This window comes from Bos taurus, chromosome 11 (genome assembly GCF_002263795.3).
Source record: "Bos taurus isolate L1 Dominette 01449 registration number 42190680 breed Hereford chromosome 11, ARS-UCD2.0, whole genome shotgun sequence".
Taxonomy (NCBI): domain Eukaryota; kingdom Metazoa; phylum Chordata; class Mammalia; order Artiodactyla; family Bovidae; genus Bos; species Bos taurus.
In genome coordinates this window covers 2,815,746-2,835,392 of record NC_037338.1, presented here as the reverse complement: position 1 = coordinate 2,835,392, position 19,647 = coordinate 2,815,746, and the positions used below count along the sequence as shown (strand labels likewise).

General features: G+C 61.2%; 2 protein-coding genes across 13 annotated transcripts in view; both read left to right on the top strand.

The window, feature by feature from the left end:
- FAM178B (family with sequence similarity 178 member B) overlaps positions 1–4,485 on the top strand; it is a 107,540-nt gene extending 103,055 nt beyond the window's left edge. For 4 of the 6 annotated variants that reach the window (XM_024999283.2, XM_024999284.2, XM_059891634.1 and 1 more), the window contains 3 exons: positions 1,719–1,796; positions 2,104–2,256; positions 4,111–4,485. In XM_024999283.2, coding sequence (XP_024855051.1) covers positions 1,719–1,796; positions 2,104–2,256; positions 4,111–4,143 — 264 coding nt within the window. In that variant the 3' untranslated portion in view covers positions 4,144–4,485. The remainder of the gene's footprint in view (positions 1–1,718; positions 1,797–2,103; positions 2,257–4,110) is intronic. The other 2 variants (XM_024999285.2, XM_024999286.2) reach the window with 2 other exon arrangements.
- Positions 4,486–8,288: 3,803 nt separating this feature from the next.
- SEMA4C (semaphorin 4C) lies at positions 8,289–18,872 on the top strand. 7 transcript variants are annotated; one of them, XM_010809726.4, is made up of 16 exons: positions 9,288–9,531; positions 9,855–10,231; positions 11,490–11,635; positions 13,067–13,215; positions 13,540–13,602; positions 13,738–13,836; positions 13,911–14,007; positions 14,125–14,241; positions 14,324–14,475; positions 14,561–14,736; positions 15,023–15,167; positions 15,265–15,487; positions 15,617–15,729; positions 16,696–16,853; positions 16,943–17,013; positions 17,141–18,872. In XM_010809726.4, the coding sequence occupies exons 3-16, from the start codon at positions 11,527–11,529 to the stop codon at positions 17,968–17,970; spliced, it is 2,502 nt and encodes an 833-aa protein (XP_010808028.1). In that variant the 5' UTR covers positions 9,288–9,531; positions 9,855–10,231; positions 11,490–11,526; the 3' UTR covers positions 17,971–18,872. The 7 variants fall into 7 exon arrangements, with proteins under 7 accessions (XP_010808030.1, XP_015328822.1, XP_010808028.1 ...); XM_024998776.2 differs by having other exon boundaries at positions 11,487–11,635; XM_010809728.4 differs by lacking the exons at positions 9,288–9,531; positions 9,855–10,231 and adding an exon at positions 8,289–8,667.
- Positions 18,873–19,647: the final 775 nt, after the last annotated feature.

Genomic DNA, 19,647 nt, shown 5'->3' with positions numbered 1-19,647 from the left:
CTCCCTCTGCTCCAGCTCAGCTGGTTCCCCAGCAGCGATCGGTCTCCCAGAAGTGAGCCCTGCCTCAGCTTCTTGCATCAACCCCTGGGGTCTGTCTGCTGGTGTGATTCCCACCCCCACAGGGCCATCTTCACCTCAAATCCTACTGCTCCTTTGGGGCCTGGTTGGGTTTAGTCACTTCCTCCCTGAAGCCTTCAGAACTACTACACATCACCGCGACCTCCTTCCCCGAAAGGTGGAAGGACCCTTTCTCCTTCCCGGCCAAGGCGAAGCTGAGATTTCATTCAGTATTCATGGACCAGACAATTGCCTTCCTGAAGTACCTTTTCCCCTCTAGCGTCTGGGTGTTTGCGGCGGTGTCTTAGTCAGGGTACAGCGTCTGGTACACAGGCCTGAGCCTGCTCTCTGGGGCTGAGGTGGCGGGAAAGAGCCGTTTGCCAGGACTGCAGAGCTCAGGAGTTCCAAATGCCCTGGGCCTCCGAGGGCAAGGCCAGGCTGGGGAAGGGGAATCCTGCAGATGGAGCTGGCTAGGGGTGCTGGATCGTTCCCCAGCACCCCCGGGGGCATCACGGCCTGGAGGCACACCCAGTGGGCTCCTACTTTTCCCTTGCTGCCAGGTGTCAAGTCCCAACCCGGCCAGCCCATGGCATCGGCCACCTGCAGGCCTCAGACGTTGTGCTAAAGAGCAGGCTGGGGCCTGGGCAGCACAGGTGCTGCTGGAGGAGCGGGGCAGGTGGCCTGTGTCCTCGGATTTTGCACATGGTGTTTGAGTGGGAGAAGAATGTCTACACTCCACAGTGTCTGCTGTCCTCAAACATGGCTCCAGCTTCTGCCCCTAGGAGGCCGCCGACTCTGTGCAAAGAGGCTGTCACTATTTCTGGGGTACCTCCAGATGCTGTAAAGGGGGAGGGTGATAAGGGCAGGGGAAGTGGGGAAACAGGGGAACCTCGGCTGACTCTGAGCTCCCACCCCATTATCACCAAGCCGGAGCCCGGCTGGCCACCTCTGGAGCCTGCCTGTCCCCTCCCAGCACAGCCTCGGGGTGGCTTATCTGCCCGGGGCACCACGGTGGGGTGTTTCCTGCCACCCTTCCTATCTTAGAAGGAGCCTGAAGGGGACGAGGCAGTGGGAGCCTCTGAGTGGGGGAGGGGTGTGCCCGCTGGGTGCCAGGAGCCGGCTGTCTTCACGGCAGGAGCCTTGCCCGTCTTCGGGGCAGGTGAGCCCTGCCCTTCATTCCCTCTGTGTAGCAGGTGAATGTCCCATAAACGAATGGGCCCCAACAGCCTCCAAGGGGACCAGGGGATCAAAGCATCCTCTTATCAGATAGAACTGGCCTTGGTCCTAAGTTCAGCCCTGGTTGTCCAGGGGGCGAGAGCAAGGGCATGAGTAGGTGGGTGAGGGGGCAAATGCTCAACCAGACTTCCTTCCCTCTGTGCCTCCTCGGGTCAGCACAGCGAGGGTGTCAGACTGACCCGCACATCTGTCTGTGAAGGGGTGTCCACGGGAGCCCCAGGGCTGGGGGACAGTGTGAATTTCCAGGTGGCAGAGAGTTCTTCCTTTACTGAAGCAGGAGAGGATGGTCATTCATCAGGGCCCTAAAGAGTGCTGAGTGAGTGGGGCCCAGACCCCTCTTGGAAGATGCCTCCCAGACACTGTTGGCACGGGAAACCCAGGCTGGGCTTGCAGCAGTGGAGTCAAGGAAGCCCGTCTCTCCCCAGGCCTGCTACCTGTGCCACAGCCTCCTGACCCTGGCCGGGGTGGTGGTCAGCTGCCAGGACATTACTCCAGACCAGTGGGTGAGTCTCCTGAGAGAGGCTGGGCTGGGGCTGGCGGTGGAGGAGCCCAGCCCACTGCCAGGAACTGGAAAGAGTGGGAGGCTGAGAAAAAAGCAGGCCTGGGGGAGCCGGCCTCATCCTCCTCCCAGCAGGCCCTCTGAAGGGATACTGACCCATGCCCCCAGTCGCCCATGCCTCCCCTCCCTTTCCTGCCCCACTGCTGAGCAGTCACTCAAATCCATCCTCCTCTTTCTCTAACTCCGTGCTCCCCTCCCCTACCCTGTGGCCCGCCCTCCCTGCCCTCCCTGCCCTCCCGTGGCCTCTGCAGGGAGAGCTGCAGCTGCTCTGCATGCAGTTGGACCGCCACATCAACACCCATATCCGGGAGAGCCCCCAGGCCATGCATCAGACCACACTCAAGGACCTAGCTGCCCAGACCTACATCCGCTGGCAGGAGCTGCTGGCACACTGCCAGCCCCAGGTGGTGCCCTCACCCCACTCGCCCCCAGGCTTGGAAGGGGAGGGAAGTGGTCAGTTGACTGACCAGAGCCCGCAGAGTGTCTGCCCCCTCTGCAGCTGCCAGGCTCCTGGCTGGGAGATGGGAGAGGGCAGTGGGGGTGGGGGAGATGCACCCCTGGTGGACCGTCGTCCTTCTTACCAAGGGGCAAGTGCCCAGGGCAGGCAGGGTGCAGTGAGGGGGACACAGACAAGCTGACTCCTGGGGAAAGGCAAAGAGAAACTTCACCCCAGAGAGAGGGAGGCGCCTAGACCAGAGGGCCGGTTTGTCGAGAGCGGTGCCAGGAAGGGACACCAGAGGCACCAGCTGTCCACCCTCTGCCCAGCTGTCCTGCAGGCTTGAGGTTGGCCTCCCACTCCGCTGGGAGGAACACACCCAGGCGGCTCTGCTGCTGCTGCTGCTAAGTCACTTCAGTCATGTCCGACTCTGTGCGACCCCAGAGACGGTGGCCCACCAGGCTCCCCCGTCCCTGTGATTTTCCAGGCAAGAACACTGGAGTGGGCTGCCATTTCCTTCTCCAATGCATGAAAGGGAAAAGTGAAAGTAAAGTTGCTCAGTCGGGCCCAACTCTTAGCAGCTCTGGTCCCTCCTAATTTTTGTAGCAATGATCCTGCGCTCCTGATTTTTCAGACTCTCGGAGTGATAACTGTTCAGTCACTCAGTCGTGTCAAACTCCTTGCATGTGACCCCATGGGCTGCAGCAACCCAGGCGCTCCCACCCTTCACTATCTCCGAGAGTTTGCTCAAACTCGTGTCCATTGAGTCAGTGATGCCATCCAACCATCTCATCCTGTCGCCCCCTTCTCCTTCTGCCCTCAATCTTTCCCAGCGTCAGGGTCTTTTCCAGTGAGTCAGCTCTTCACATCAGGTGGCCAAAGTATTGGAGCTTCAGCTTCAGCATCAGTCCTTCCAGTTAATATTCAGGGTTGATTTCCTTTAGGATTGATTTGTGATAATATTCATAGCTAGTATTTATTGAACAAAGATCCTCTTCTACATGAATCCACATAACCGCCCCCCTCCATGAGGCAGGTATTGTTGCGATCCCATTTTACAGATGGTCAAGCTAGCGAAGAGTCACTGAGAGGTTAAACAGCTTGCTCCATCACGCAGGCTGTGGCTTGCAAATATCAAGACCAAGGCACCAAGCCAGCCTGACTTGCACGCCTGCAGAATTAAGCACGGTCCAGCCCCTCTGGCAGCCTGGCTTCTGGCCTCTTGTCGGTTCTGCCAATAAGCAGCCGTCCCACCCCCAGCCCCTGATAGAGATGAGCTGGGTCTCCTAAGAACTCTGTCTCCAACTCCCCTCCCACTGCCCCTGAACCCCCAGCTCTCCTTCCCCTCCGTGCCCCACCCCCCAGCGGCCCGTAACCTCTGACTTGGGGCTGACACATCAGCCACAAGCTGTGGCTTGGGTCTCAGATTGCACAAGTCTCTGAGAAAGCTGGAGAGCAAGCCTCACCCTCCACCCCTGAGGGACTAGATCACACTGGTCTCTGGTGGGAAGCGGTGTGCTTGTCAGGAGAAGAAGGAAACATGATTGGCGGCCTGGCCGAGCCAGGGCCAGGCCCCAGCTTCCCCTCATACCGCCTGGGCCTGCGAGCTGGCAGTAGAGGGAAGCAAGGCAGAGCTGTGGCCGGGCGGCCTGTTGACCTGCCGCATCCTCACCTGCACAGGAGCCCCCGGAGCCCTGGGGCTTAGCGAGTGGCAGGAGGAGGCCTTGGTGGATGTTCAAGGGGCAATGGAGAGTCAGGGAACATCAGGTCCGTGGGCCCCACGGGCCCAGACCATCACACCATGTTTTTCTCTTTGCCGCAGGCCCAGTACTTCAGCCTCTGGGAAGGTGTCTAATGGAGCAGGGCAAGGGTGGCCTGGTGCTTCTGGCTCGCAAGAACTGAACACGGCCTAGGTAACGAGTCATGGAGGATGGAGGCCAGGGGAAGACCAACCAGCCAAAGCGAGCGCCTGCCTCCCCCGCTGCCCTGAGGCCCGCTGGGCAAGGGTTCTGCCTTGCACGTCTCCATCCCTTCCCCATTGTCTCTGCTCCCCAAGACCATCGTCTCCAAAACTCTGGTTTCCCTGGGCCTCCCGAGCCACCAGCCACCATCCTCCCCACCCTCCTCCACTTCTCCCTGTGTTGTTTATGTGAGGGTTCTTTCTGCACACTAAAGTCTCAGCATCAGTGGTTTAGAAGAGTTCCTCCGATCCTTTACTGAGGGCCTGTGCCCAGCGTCCAGTTTCCTGATTTCTCCGCTTGTGCTTTGCAGAATTCTCACCCGGGGCCAGTTGTGTGACTGGGTCTCAGGCCCTGCCCTGCCCCCTGCAGCAGAGGACTGTTTATTAAACCTTCAGGGTTTATGAACAGTCTTGGCTATGGCCTGAAAGCTGTCAGAAACCCTGGGAGCAGGGGTGGGGAACATCCGTTTGGACCAGTCTGAAACCACCCCCCTGCTGCCACTGGGGAAGAGCCATGGGGTGAAATGGTAGATGAGGGCTGTAATTACCCTTAATTCGGTTTATTGTTGAGCTCTGAAATCAACTCCCAGACTTAGGTGTTGGGAGCGGGGTTGGTTAGTTCCCAATACTTTTTGTTTTCTCTTGGCCTTACCCAAGATCAGGTTTTGTGGGCCCTGATCCCTAAAGGGGCGCTAGATGTCTTCGACCTGCTCCCTTTGAGAGCAGGTATCCTTCGGCACCCCCAGGATATCCATGGGTATCACTTTCTCTCTCTGCCCTGAGAATCCATTGCTAGTCTCTGGCCCTTCCTCAGCCTTTCTAGGTTGGAAGGGGTTTTGCAGGGGCCACAGGAGTTGAAGAGGAAGTAGCCCTGCGCACTGGGCCCATGCCCATGATCCAGCTCAGCCCCTAGCGTCTGCCCGCGTTCACCATGGCTGTGCTTGTGACTGTCTCTGTTTATTTGTCCCTCTCCTCTGTTCTGTCATGCCAAGTTAAGACTGGTTAAGGAGGAGAGAGACTCCCCCAAAATAAAGGCCCTTCCAGGCCAAGTGCCTCAGTTTGCAGACCGGAAGGGCAGCCCATCACTCCCTGGGCTTGTTGGAGGTCCTCACTGGGTCCCCAGAATGCTGTGAGCCGGTGTGTGGGCTCAGTCACTCAGGTGTGTCGGACTCCGACCCTATGGACTAGCTCACCAGGCTCCTCTGTCCATGGGAGTCTCCAGGCAAGAATACTGGAGTGGGTTGCCATTCCCTATTCCAGGGGATCTTCCCGACCCAGGGATCGAGCCCATGTCTCTTGCATCTCCTGCATTGGCAGGTGTGTTCTTTACCACTGCATCACCTGGGGAGCTGCTGGGAGTCGGGGGCATCTATAATTCAAAGGGCATGAGCTCACAGCAGGGCGCCAGGCACCATGCAGGTTGTCTCCCTGCCTTTGCCAGGTGAGAGGTGGAGAAGCTCTCTGCCAGGGAGGCTTGGAGGCGCAGGCAGCTTGCCTGGGAGTTCTGGTTTCTTTTCCTGGCCATGTCACAGGCCCCCTCAGCCAGGGCGCTGCTGAGGCCCCAGGAGCATCAGGTAGGCCTGAGATCCTCTGATAACAGAGTGGCGGCTGCGGGAAGCCACCTCCTCAGCCCCCTTCAGGGCGGCCCCGGCTCCTGACACTGCACATCCTGACGGTTAGTGCTCGGCTATTCAGTTTGCTCTGGAAACCTGGAAATCACCTTTGAAATTTCCCTTCTTTGTTCTCGCTGCCAAGGGAGGCCTAAGAAACTGAAGTGGGGATTTTTCCAAATTCTCGAAGCCGCCCCTGCTAGGCTCAGAGAGAGGGCTCGAGTGTCCAGCTCAGGACCCCGTCCTCTCCAGGCCGGGCTCTTGTGCACCGCCCCCTCCCCTCAAGCACACTCACCCCCGAGAGAGAAACAGACACCAAGGAGGGAGGAGGTGTGGGTGCCAGCTCAGGCCCTCCAGAGGCCCCACTGTAACCTGAGCAGAGGTGTGCACTCAGGTCACCCAAGGGCGTGTGGTATCCCTCGGGACGTGTAATGGGCCCTCTCTGGAACCGGCTTGGAGCCGACCAGATCTTCTAAAATCAGTCCAGGACCAGTGAAAGTCAGCCTCCTTGAGGCCAGAAATTCACAGTGATGCTGGCAGCTTCACCACTCACCCCTTCCAGATCCCTGAGCGCCTGGGAAAAGGCTGGGGGATATCCTGATGGAGGCCACTGGAAACGCAGCATCCGGGGCTGTGATGACGGATGCTTTCCTGCTTCCTTCGGTGATGGTGGCAGGGAGGGGCTGGAAGGGAAGGGCTTCCCAGGTGGACAGCTTTGATAACCCTCCTTCAGGAGGAAGTGGAGGGAGGAAGTCCTTTTCCTCTGTCCCCACTCACCTCGGTCCCCAGGCCCCCAGATCCCTGAAGGGTGGCTGACCCAGGCTGTTTCATTTCCCCGCTGTGGGTTGACTGCAGCTCCTGACTGCCTTGGAAGTTGGCCAAGCAGTGTGGACTAGAGAACCCTACCGTGAACCCTGGGCCCCGCTCCTGGCAAAAGGCAGCCTCTGGCGAGCTGGAGTTAAAAGGAAGGGGCACCATGGCGGGTGACCAAGACATGGGGACAAGGGGGGCCTAGCTATCTAGATAAGACTCCCAGATCTGTCTCTAGGGACCAGCATGAGCTGCCAGTAGGTCCTTAGGGAACCTGGCGGCCGAGGGGGAGGGGGGCGCGGCATTTAGCACATCTGCCTTTTCTTGGCCACAAGCAGTTAAACAAATGGGGTAAGTAAGAGGGACTGTCAAGGCCTAAGGTATGAATGCTGGGCCCCTTCCATAAGAGTGTGATCAGTCACTTAGTTGCACTGAAGTACAACTTTGCACTTCAGTCTGACTCTGCACGACCCCATGGACTGTAGCCTGCCAGCCTCCTCTGTCCATGGGATTTCTCAGGCAAGAATACTGGAGTGGGTTGCCATGCCCTCCTCCAGGGCATCTCCCTGACCCAGAGATCCAACCCGTATCTCCTGCATTGGCAGGCGGATTCTGTACCATCTGAGCCACCAGGGAAACCCTCATTTTAAAGTATGAATCACGAGCAAACAGTCATGCAGGAAACTTTATCCCCTGCCCACCCACCCACGGAAAAGGCGAGCACTGGAAAGGAAGAGAATCTAGCAGGAAATGAGCAAGGTAGAAAAGGGGAGCACACAAGGAGCGTTTGAAAGGGAAGAGCTCTGTGATAAGGAACCAAGAAGCCCGCCTTGAGCTACAGAAGACGTCCCTGCCAGTGAAACCAAACCCCTTCAGAGAGTTTCCACTGGGGCCAGTCTTGCAAGTGGGGCCAAGAGCTCAGGTCTTGGCCTGGTAATCCTCACACCTAGAGGTGAGGAAAGACAGCAGAAAACGAAGTGTCCGTGGCCTAAACATCAGGATATCCCATAACTTAGTGGAGAGATGGGATCAGGAGAAATAAAGCCTGATTTAACATTCTGACCTTGCTAGTTATCAGTGTGACTTTGGGCAGGCTATGCCTTTCTGCCACTCCTCTGATCTATAAAATGAGAGAAGCAGTACCTACTTTGTCAAGGGTGGTCATGAGGACAGAGTGAAGGCAGGTTCCAAAGTCTAAAGCACAGACCCAAATGTGAGCGTACCTGCCTATGGATTTACCTGCCCTTAAATTAAGGAAGCAGGGTCTAACTGGGACAACGGGGTCGCACATCTCCCACCCTGTCAACTAGAACAGAGCCTTCCCTGCCCACCCCTGCTGATTCACTGGCTCACCCCCTATCTCCAGTATCTCCAAGGCCTCAGCATTTTTTTTTTTTTTTCTTTTTCTGGTGCAAAGGAGCTGGGAGATGTGGCTGTGGCCAGTGCAGGAGAAGGGGCCTTTATGTATACCAGCAAAGACCCAATTGTTACTGAATCCAAACTGGGCTGCTTTTCCCAATTATCTCCACTACTCTTCTGGTCTCCACTTTTTCTGATGCCAAGTTTTAACCCAGAACAAAAGCTCCTGTCGGGACTGATTTATAATCCAGATCTGCTGACAAGGCCCTAAAGGGTCCCTCCCCTCCAGGGCTGCACCATGCTTAAAGTTACCACCCAAGCCACTGGGCTGCCAGTCTCTTCACCTCTGCCCTTTGTCCCTGACCAGGAGGTGGCACCTGTCTCCAGGTCCCAGTGGGGTGGCCTCCCTGGGGTTCCTCTGTTCACCTGCCCAGTTCAGAGGACTAACTAGCTGGCAAGGAGGACAGCCCAGCACCACCCAGGAGGCCAGAGCTACAAGGTACTTCTAGGAGCGGCTGTGGGCGGAGGCTCGAGTCCTTCTCCAGCGTGGCTCCCTTCAGTCCCTTTCATCTGAACATCAGGGCTCATGTCACTTGTTATTCAGCCTTCTAGCGGCACCAGGAGGAGTCATTTCCTGAGGGTAAGCTCAGCGCAACTGGAGTCGAGGGTGGTTTCACCCGGATCAGGACTAGGGGGTCGCTGAGCGGGTCCCTTCTGGAGCTTGAGAAACAAGAGACACAAGGTCTCGGGAGATTTGAGGCGGGGGCGGGGGGGGGGGGTGTCCGTCTTCCTGGCTGGTGAGGCCCGTTCCGGTCTGATCGCAGGGGTCAGTGGGAGTTAAAGGAAACAGAATCGGGGACCAAAAGACCACTCTGGTGCGCCCCAAAGAGAAGCCTGGGATACTCTCCAGGAGGTGGCCCGCCCGCCTTCTTTCCAGTAACCATAGCGTGGGGAGCCTTTTAGACCCCTTCCCGAACCGGGCTGCCCAGCCAGCACGGTTGGCTTTGGGGGACACTTCGGAAAAACCGGGTGAGTCCGACACCCGCCTTGCTAGGGCCCGATGTTCCTCCCCCGCCCCACCTCCCGGCGCGGTGGCGCAGATCTCTGCTGCTGGGCGCGGGGCGGCCTGGCACCGGGAAGGGCGGGGGTCCGAGCCCCCAGGCAGGGAACAGGGAGGCGTGCGGGTCGCAGCCCCCTCCGGGGCGGGCCTTCGCGTCCCGCCCCCGGCCTCCGACGACAGCCCCCACCCCGCCTGACGTCAGGGGGGAGGTGGCGGAGAGCCTCGGCAGCGGCGGAGAAAGAGCCGGCGCCCGCCGCGGTGGCGCGGGGAGCCCGAGCCCAGGGGCGCCGAGCCGAGCCGGGCCGAGGGGCGGTGGCAGAGGGACAGCGGAGCAGGGCGGGCAGGCGCGCGCGGGCGGGCGGTCGGCGGCGCGCGGGAAGAGGCGGACCGTGGTCGGAGCCGAACGCGAGGGCGGCGCCCAGAGATTCAAGCAGCGAAGAAGAGGTGAGTGAGGCCGGGGTTGCACGGAGCCAGAGCCAAGGGGCTCTCCGGGGCCGCCGCTTTGTCCCCAGACTCGAGCAGGGGACGCCGCACGCGCGAGGGACAGGGTCTGGGGGCGCAGGGAAGGGCGGCGGCGAGGACAGCTGTCCGCCCGAGCGCCTCCCTGCGCCCCCCGCGGGCTGCTTCGCGGGGGCTCGCGAGCGGGGCTAGCGTCGCCCGCAGCCCCAGGGTCCGGAGGCACGAACTGGCCATGGGGAATGGGGCTCAGGGTGCCGGGGGGGGGGGGTCCCTCGTACTATCCGGTCCACGCCCGCGATCTTTTCCAGGCCCCCGAACTGCCCCCGGCTCCCCCACCCCCGACGGAAAGTTTGGGGCGGGCTTGGACGGAGGCCGATGTTGTGAGATCGGATTTCCCTGCCGCGGCCCCCGGCCGCGCGCCCGCTCCGCTGGGGAGGCGGGCTGTCCTGGAAAGCCAGGCTCCGGAGCCGCGCCGCCCAGTCCCCGCTGGAGCGCTCGCCCTGCAGCTGCTGGGGCGCCGTCCGCAGCCCGCCGCTCGGGGTGGGCAAGGGTGGGGGTCGCGCCGCCGGGACCCCGCACCCCTCTACACACCTCCACCCCCCGGGGCTGCCCGTTTCCGCCGCCCAGGGAGGAGTAGTGCCGGCAGAGCCTCGGAGCGCGCTGCGGGGTCCGGCCTGGGCCTGGGGTAAGGAACCGAGGGAAGGCTGGGAGTGTGTTGGGGACGGGTTGGGGGGTGAACGCATCCCCGCCCCCCTTCCGCCCCCCGCCGCCCTTCCCGCGCTGGGGAACTGGGCCGACAGGGGGCGTCCGTCAGTCGGGCTCCGCCACGCTCCCAGAGCCTCCGCTTTGTTTGCATTCAAATCCCCGGAGCTGGGGGAGGGGAGAATCGAGGGGGAACCCAGGACGGGGTCCCAACTGGACCCTTTGCTTTGGGGTGAACAGATCCTCAGCTTCTGTGTCTCTGTGTCCTGGAGGGCCGAAGCAGTGGAAATTAATCCAGATGGCCTGCCCCGGCCGGGGTCCCGGCGCGATCCCTGAGTTGGGAAGGCTCATCAGACCCCGGGAGAGCGCAGCAGGCGCTGGCCCTGCTCCGGGCGCCCCCGCGGTTCAGGAGGAACCCCCCGACGCTCCCCACCAGGTCCTTACTTGCCCCTGCCCCCGCCTGAAAGCGCCGCAGGAAAGATCCCTGATGAGACCAGAGATCTGTCCCGCGGCCCCTCAGCCCGAGGGCTGGTGTCTCCTAGGAGGCTGTGCGTGGAACAGGATGAAGCCCCGGTCCTTTCCACGCCCATCCCATTCCACTTCCTGCCTGCCTTCTTGGGCAACAAAGGGGCCTCGGGAAGCAGGGGGCCCAGCTCCCGGCCCCACTTCAGCCCTGTGATGTGGAACGGGGTTTTGGGCTCTGCCCGGCTATTGTCTGCGCTGGGGGAGGGGAGAGGCTGGACCGCGACCCCCGCAGGCCTGATGCACCGAGTCCTCTCGGGGGCCTTTCCTACCGCCTGCCCCACTTACAGGTTCATCCCCTTTGGGCTGACTGGAGCCCCAGTAGGGCCAGGTCCTGATCGCAGAGGTTATTTTAAGAAGTCCTTCCAATCTGTCAGGCCCGAGTGGGGGAGGAGGAGGGTCCTCTCTTTATTTTCTTAAACAACTTCCTGTCGAGAAGTGGGGGAGGGCCGGAGGACCTTTGAGTGTCCACTCTTCCAGCTGACTCAGCTCTCCCCGCTCCCTCGGGGAGACCCCACGGTCCTTTGGAAGCTGTGGGGAGGGAGGCCAGGTGCGGGAGGACACTAGGTCGTGGCTCCCAGGGCTGGGGCAGTGGGGGGAGCCCTGGGAGGCCCGATCAGATCCTCTGTGCTGTCAGTGCCTCCTGGCACGGCTTGTGTGGGCCCCCTTCCGGTCTGTTTTCTCTGGCTATGATTCTGACCCTTTCTTTCCCCCAGCAGGGCAGCTGGCCTGGAGCTCGGCGCCCGGGCGTGTGCCATGGCCCCACACTGGGCCGTCTGGCTGCTGGTACTGGAGCTGTGGGGCCTGGGCCTTGGGGCTGAGGTGTGGTGGAACCTGGTACCCCGGAAGACGGTATCTTCTGGGGGTGAGTGTCTGAAGGCTGGGGAGCAGAAGGCCAGGAGGGACTGCTGGGGGAAGATGGGTGCTAAGTAATTGCCTTCTGGAACGTCTGGCTTCATTCTGCAGTTGGGCTCAAGGCCCTCATGTACGTGACACAGCTTTCTAAGAAATATGAGTGGCTCTAGGAACCCAGAACTGGTCGTCTAGGCCAGGATCCGGGGTGGCCCTCCTTACGCTTAGGACCTGGCTGCCTTGTTATCCAAGAGTGATCATTCTTCACCTCTCTCCCCACATCTCACTTCTGGAATTATCCCTAGCACTGAGAGCCTAAAGAGAGAAACCTGAGCCGAGATAAGCACGAAGCAAAGGGTGTTACTGCCCGCTCCCAAGTCTTCAAGCTCTGTGCCCCCAGGAGCCCCCTTAGCAACCCTGATATGATAGACTCCCCCTTCTGCTGACCTGATACGCGTGCCATCTGATGGCCCTGGGTGGGGTGTGTGTGTGCACATGCTCCTGTGGGGGAGGGGGTCAGTGGGCCTGACAGCCCTTCTGTGCACACACACCTGGATGCAGAGGTGATGTCAGGTGTTTGTATCATCCGTGCGCTCTGGGGACCTGGGATGAGCTCACCTCCCACAGGCTCCTCGGTGCTAACGACGCCCTCCCTTGCCGGTCTGTGTCTGGGCCCATCGTTGGCTCCAAACACTAAGGGTGGTTTAGGGGGACCCTGAGGACAGTCCAGCAGCTGTTTTGGGGGTTGACGTGGGAATCCTGTGGCTACATGAATGTCGTGGCACCCTGCTCGACGGATGGCAACAGGTCTCCCCAGCCCCAGGCTGCAGCACTATCCTGGTCCCCAGCCTCTGGTTTCCCCCGCCCTCCCTGCCCTGGTCTCCCAGCCCGATTCCGTCTCCACATCCCATGGCCGGCTCTGCTCGTACCCTTAGCAGCCTGCATTTGGGACCCACAGGAGGGAAGGTTCTCTAAGACAAGGAACGCTCTCAACTTCCGTCCATCCTGCCCAGCTGGATCAGGAGCCAGGGCAAGGCTGGACCCTGGTGGGGGCAGTGGGCAACAGAGCAGAGAAGGAAGTGGGGGCGGGATGGGGAGGTGGCTACTGACCCTGAGAGTGAGAGCCATCAGTCTGATGGCTTCCTCTGGCCGGAAGCTGTGGCTGAGATATCCTTCCTTCCTCCTCTCCAGCCCAGATTTGCCTCCCTGGGTGGGGAAAGCCAGGGAGCCCTGGGTGGAGCTGTCAGAGTCAAAAGCCTATTCAGAAAATGCCCTTTATTGCTGGTCAGAGGAGCTTGGCTGGCATCTGCTTGTGGGGTGCTGGCTGTAATGTGCGGTGACCACACTGGTCAGAGGAGGGCTAATTCTGGGGGAGAGGGGATGCTTGGAGTCCCGGGAAGGTCCACTCACCCCAGCCCTGGTCACTCCGGCCTTGTTCCTGCAGAGCTGGCCACGGTGGTGCGGCGCTTCTCCCAGACGGGCATCCAGGACTTCCTGACGCTGACCCTGACTGAGCAGACGGGGCTCCTGTACGTCGGGGCCCGGGAGGCCCTGTTTGCCTTCAGCGTGGAGGCTCTGGAGCTGCAGGGAGTGGTGAGAGGTGGGGGAGCGGGAGGCACATGGGGGTGAGAGAGGAAGGACCTGGGGGCTTCGCTTGGACAGGCTGTCCCCTGGGCTTGGCCGCCCCCACCCCATCCTCCCCGGTGAGCATGTCGCTTCGCTCACGAGTCTGCAGTACTCGCTGGGACCGCTGCGCTGGGGGAGCGGGGGCCCTGGTCCTCTCTGGAATAAGCTCCCAGAGAGTGGGGACAGTGTCTTCTCACTTGGGGTCCCCATGTTGCTGCCACGAGCCGCGCTGATGACACATGCTTGGTGTGTACCTGCAGCGATGCTGACGCGTTCCCTCCCTGTCCTCAGATCTCATGGGAGGCGCCAGTGGAGAAGAAGGCTGAGTGTATCCAGAAAGGGAAGAGTAACCAGGTCGGCTCTCTGGGACCTGCTGGCGGGCAGGGGGTGCATGATGCACGCTCTTTCTGCTCCGTCCCAGTGCTGGTCTGGGTCCTGGGGTCCCTGTGTTCCAGGCACTCAGACTAACAGATGCCTCTCTGTCCCCAGACGGAGTGTTTCAATTTCATCCGCTTCCTGCAGCCATATAACACATCCCACCTGTACGTGTGCGGTACCTATGCCTTCCAGCCCAAGTGCACCTACATTGTGAGTGCTGCTCCTCTCCCCCAGCCCCCACGCCTGTCCCTGTTGCATTCTCACGGCCTTGTCCCCACCCCTAGGACATGCTCACCTTCACCCTGGAGCGGAGTGAGTTTGAGGATGGCAAGGGCAAGTGCCCCTATGACCCGGCCAAGGGCCACACCGGCCTCCTTGTGGGTGAGTGGCTGTCGCATTGCAGGTTGGGGGTGCCCAGGACTTGTTCCCACTCTGGGACCACGTGGCCTGAGTGTCTGCACCTCGCCTCTGCATGGGCTGACCCCGTGTCTCCTGTAGACGGTGAGCTGTACTCGGCCACGCTCAACAATTTCCTGGGCACGGAGCCAGTCATCCTGCGGAACATGGGGCCCCATCACGCCATGAAGACCGAGTACCTGGCCTTCTGGCTCAACGGTGAGACCTGAGAAGCCAGCTGGGTGTGGGAGGCACCTGGAGGGCCCGATGTCTGGGCTGACACACCCCCCCTTCCCCCCAGAGCCTCACTTCGTGGGCTCCGCCTACGTCCCGGAGAGCGTGGGCAGCTACACGGGGGACGACGACAAAGTGTACTTCTTCTTCAGCGAGCGCGCTGTGGAGTACGACTGCTACGCCGAGCAGGTGGTGGCCCGCGTGGCCCGCGTCTGCAAGGTACAGACCGCCGGGGCGGGCGGCCCTGTGTGCCCGGCAGCCCAGCAGGGCTGACCGGCCGTGGCGTCCCCTTGCTGTTTGCCAGGGCGACGTGGGGGGCGCGCGGACGCTGCAGAGGAAGTGGACCACGTTTCTGAAGGCACGGCTGGTGTGCTCCGCGCCCGACTGGCAGCTCTACTTCAACCGGCTGCAGGCGCTACACACGCTCCAGGATGCCTCCTGGCACAACACCACCTTCTTCGGGGTTTTTCGGGCGCGGTGGTGAGTTGGCTAGGAGCCCTTGGGGGTGGGGAGGAGCGGGTCTGTGGGTTAGGGATGGTTGATGGGGCAGGCCTCTGGGGGAGGTCCTGGGGGTCCAGGATGATGTTGGGCTCCCGCCCTTTTCACCACCCCTCCGTGAGAGGTGCCCCCAGTGGTGCTTTGAGCTGCCACCACATCACACGTGGCCATGGCCTTCTTGTGCCTGTGGGCCCTCCCTTTCTGCTGCACGCCCTGAGCTGTGGGCACCCCAGCTCTGACCCTTGGGGTCCCTCCCTTGCTGTGACAGGGGCGACATGGACCTGTCAGCAGTGTGCGAGTACCAGTTGGAGGAGATCCAGAAGGTGTTCGAGGGGCCCTACAAGGAGTACCACGAGCAGGCCCAGAAGTGGGGCCGCTACACTGACCCTGTCCCTAGCCCGCGGCCCGGATCGGTGAGTTGTCCCAGGCGGGGATGCGAGCACGTTCTCCGCTCTGGTGCCTTGCCCTCTGGGCTGACAGCTGCCCCCCAAACCCTGCCCACCCCCCCAGTGCATCAACAACTGGCACCGGCGCCACGGCTACACCAGCTCCCTGGAGCTGCCGGACAACATCCTCAACTTCATCAAGAAGCACCCGCTGATGGAGGAGCAGGTGCGGCCTCGCTGGGGCCGCCCCCTGCTGGTGAAGAAGAACGCCAACCTCACCCACCTGGTGGCGGACCGCGTCACGGGGCTCGATGGGGCCACCTACACCGTGCTGTTCATCGGCACAGGTGGGTACGGGCGTGGCAGCTGGGGGCTAGGCGAAGGCCTGTGTGCCCGAAGCAGGGAGATCCAGAGACAGCCCCACCCCGGGACCCTCCTGCCCTTTTCTTGACACCTGTTCCCCCCAACCCCTGCAGGAGACGGCTGGCTTCTCAAGGCCGTGAGCCTGGGGCCCTGGGTTCACCTGATTGAGGAGCTGCAGCTGTTTGACCAGGAGCCTGTGGAGAGCCTGGTCCTGTCCCGGAGCAAGGTAGCCATCAGGCCCCACCCACCGTGTCCCCGCATGGCCCCCAGTCGTGTGCCTGGCCAGTCCAGGGGCGGGGAGATGCCCAAGAGGGAAGCGAGAACGCTCGTGGAATCTGCACTCTGCGGGCGCCCTATCTTCTATACAGCCTGGTCCTGACGGCGCTTGTCAGCTGTTTTTGGGCCCCTTGAGGGGACTGTGCCGCCGCCCACCCGGCCTTGTGCCACTGTGGCTCCTGACGCCCGTGTGATGCCTCCTTGCCTGCCAGCCCCGGCCCCCAGCGTAGTCAGCAGTTCCCTGAAGTGCCACTCGAAGCTTCCCTCCCCCATCCACTCTTTTCCCGCGTGTCTGTGGCACTTTCACATGCTTGGCTTTTCCCAACTCTGGAGGCTCGGGTTGTTCCCCAGAACGTGGAACCATGGCAGAAAGAAAGCCTGTAGTTGCAGAAACACACAGATTGGCGATCTCCATTGAAACAGAGGAAAATGCCTTCTGCTTTGCTGGTGCTATTGTGAGGCTGACGGGATCTGCGGAAACGGAACTTCCTGCTCTATTTATACTACTCTGGAGCCGTGCGTGTGTGAGAGAGAGAGAGTGTATGTGAGAGTGAGTGTGTGTGAGTGTAAGAGTATGTGTGTGCGCTTGTGTGTGGGGGGACTGTGAGTGTGTGTGAGTGGGTTTGTGTGAGTGTGAGAATGTGTGTACATGGGTGTGAGTGAGCAGGCACAAGGATACTTCTCAGCCTCCCAGGTCTGCTGTTTGTTTCTAACAAGGTCACGGCTGTAAGGGGCTTAGGATTGCTCCTGGCTTATAGTAAGCCCTCCGTGCCTTCCCAGCCCTCAGATTTCCCGCTTTGGGACGCGAGCACAGCCCACTTCCTGCTTTGGGCCCCGGCGCCCTGGCAGTCATCCGAGCCCCCGCCCGGGCCGTGTCCGGACCTGGCTCAGTCTCCCTCCTGTGCTTCTCTGGCAGAAGCTGCTCTTCGCGGGCTCCCGCTCCCAGCTGGTGCAGCTGCCCCCAGCCGACTGCATGAAGTACCGCTCCTGTGCCGACTGTGTGCTCGCCCGGGACCCCTACTGTGCCTGGAACGCCAACAGCAGCCGCTGCGTGGCTGTGGGCGGTCACTCCGGGTGAGGGGGGCTTCTGCGTGTGCGGGGACCAGCGGGGAGAGGAGGGTGGCAGGACCTGGGACGCTGATGGATCCCTCTCCCCCCACCAGGTCCCTGCTGATCCAGCACGTGACGGTCTCGGATACCTCAAGCATCTGTAATTTCCGGGGCAGTAAGAAAGGTGAGCTGTTGTCTTAGTCCTCCTTGTAGGGTGTACGGGCCTCGGGGGACCAGAACCGGGGTGTCATTGTCCCCCCTTGGCCTGGGCGTCTTGCACCCACTGACTCTCATTTTCTCTGCCGCTACAGTCAGGCTCACACCCAAAAACATCACGGTGGTGGCAGGCACAGACCTGGTGCTGCCCTGCCGTCTCTCCTCCAACCTCGCCCACGCCCGCTGGACCTTCGGGGGCCGTGACCTGCCCGCGGAGCAGCCTGGCTCCTTCCTCTACGATGCCCGGCTGCAGGCCCTGGTGGTGATGGCTGCCCAACCCCGCCACGCCGGCGCCTACCACTGCTTCTCGGAGGAGCAGGGGGCCCGGCTGGCTGCCGAGGGCTACCTCGTGGCGGTGGTGGCGGGCCCATCGGTGACGCTGGAGGCCCGGGCCCCGCTGGAGAACCTGGGGCTGGTGTGGCTGGCTGTGGTGGCCCTGGGCGCCGTGTGCCTGGTGCTGCTGCTGCTGGTTCTGTCCCTGCGCCGGCGGCTGCGCGAGGAGCTGGAGAAAGGTGCCAAGGCGGCCGAGAGGACCCTGGTGTACCCGCTGGAGCTGCCCAAGGAGCCCACCAGCACCCCCTTCCGGCCTGGCCCTGAGACAGACGAGAAGCTCTGGGACCCTGTGGGCTACTACTACTCAGATGGCTCTCTCAAGATCGTGCCTGGCCACGCCCGGTGCCAGCCCGGCGGTGGGCCCCCCTCGCCGCCCCCCGGCATCCCCGGCCAGCCCCTGCCTTCTCCGACACGGCTCCACCTGGGAGGTGGCCGGAACTCCAATGCCAATGGCTACGTGCGTCTCCAGCTGGGAGGGGAGGACCGCGGCGGCCTCGGGCATCCTCTGCCCGAGCTTGCCGACGAACTGAGGCGTAAACTGCAGCAGCGCCAGCCGCTGCCGGACTCCAACCCCGAGGAGTCCTCAGTATGAGGGGCCCTCGGGCGGCAGCCTGGGAGGCATGGCTCCCTACGTTTTGCACAGGCACCAGCTACCTCAGGGACATGGCGTGGGCAACCTGCTCTGCCCGGCACCGCCCGGCCATGAGGACCTGCTCTGCCAGCACGGGCACTGCCACTTGGTGTGGCTTACCAGGGCACCAGCCTTGCAGAGGGCACCTTCCTCCTCTGTGAGGCTGTGGATCACAGATGCGTGGGACCCCAACAGCCAAAACTTTTCAAGGCAGAAGTTGCAGATGTGGGTGTGTTTGTGTACATATGTGTGTGAATGCAGATGTGTGCACATATGTATGTACATACGTGTGCGTGTGTGTGCGTGCGTGTGCGCGTGTGTGAGATGCAGTCTTCCTGTTTCTGTCAAGTCTTCCCTTGGCCTGGGGTCCTCCTGGTGGGTCATTGGAGCTATGAAGGGGAAGGGGACGCATCACTTTGCCTCTCCTGCCCCCACCTGTCCCCAGTAGGGGGCAGCCGTGTACATATGGGGGTGGGTTGGGCAGGGTGCTGTGCCCCTTTGGGGGAGTCAGGGCTCTGGGGTGGGGCCTGGTCCTGCTCCCAGGGCTACGAATGTTTTCAGGGTTGGGGGGAGGGAGATGCAGCCTCCTGTGTGTTTGGGGGGAAGGGTTGGGAGGGGCCTCCCACTTGGCCCTGGGGTTCAGTGGTATTTTATACTTGTCCTCCCTGGCAGGGCTGGGAAAGGTTGTGTGTGGGGGGAGGGGGTGGGAGGCGAGAGGGGTGGACATGCTGTGGATCTGGCATATCCTCTCCCAGCCCTAGGAGGAGGGCTCCCAGCAGTGTAACTTATTGTGTCCCCGCGTATTTATTTGTTGTAAATATTTGAGTATTTTTATATTGACAAATAAAATGGAGAAAATGAAACCGTTCTTGTCATGGAGATAAGACACTTGGGCTGAAACCTGGATGCCAAGAAGGAGGCTCCCTATGGGCTGAGTGGGGCTGGACCAGCCTCATCCAGTCCGCCCTTCAGCGGCCCCCCTCCTGCTTGTGCCCCTCTAGAGCGGGGTCCAGAGGCCAGGCTCCAGTGTTTTCCCACAGTGGTGGGTCGGCTGGGAACCAGACCAGGGCCACAGCCTCTGGGGAGCCAACCGTGGCTTCTGGCCAAAGGGAGAAGTCGGGGCTTGGGGGATAGAAGCAGTAGAGGGGGAGGGGGCTGGCTTCCCAGCACTCTGGGAAGGGAAAACGGGAGTGGGGGCTGTGGAGAGGAACATCCTAGAAGCAGCTTAAACTTGTGTGGACTGGCTCATGTGAGGATGGGGCTCCCCGCCACTTTAAGAGGAGAATGATTACTTGCAGCCTTTCCCTCCAGGAATGTTAGTCTTGAATGTTTCAGATAACCATGCAGTGTGGGACTTCCTCCACTGCCACAGGTAGGCACCAAGCCCCTTTGCTATAGGAAGGAGCCTGTCCAGGGCCAAGATATTTTTAAGAAAACCAGGACCTAGCCTGGCTTCTATAATTCACGCCCACACACAGGCAGTGGAAATGAAGAGTCCTCTGTACCCTTGACCGGTCTGAGGGGCCTGCTGCGGCTGGAACAAGCTGCTGCGGTGTCCTGCTGTAACAGAGGCCTGACATGTGCTGATTTGAGCAGCTAGCTTCCTGCACGGTCAGTAACCCACAGCCGAAGGAAGTT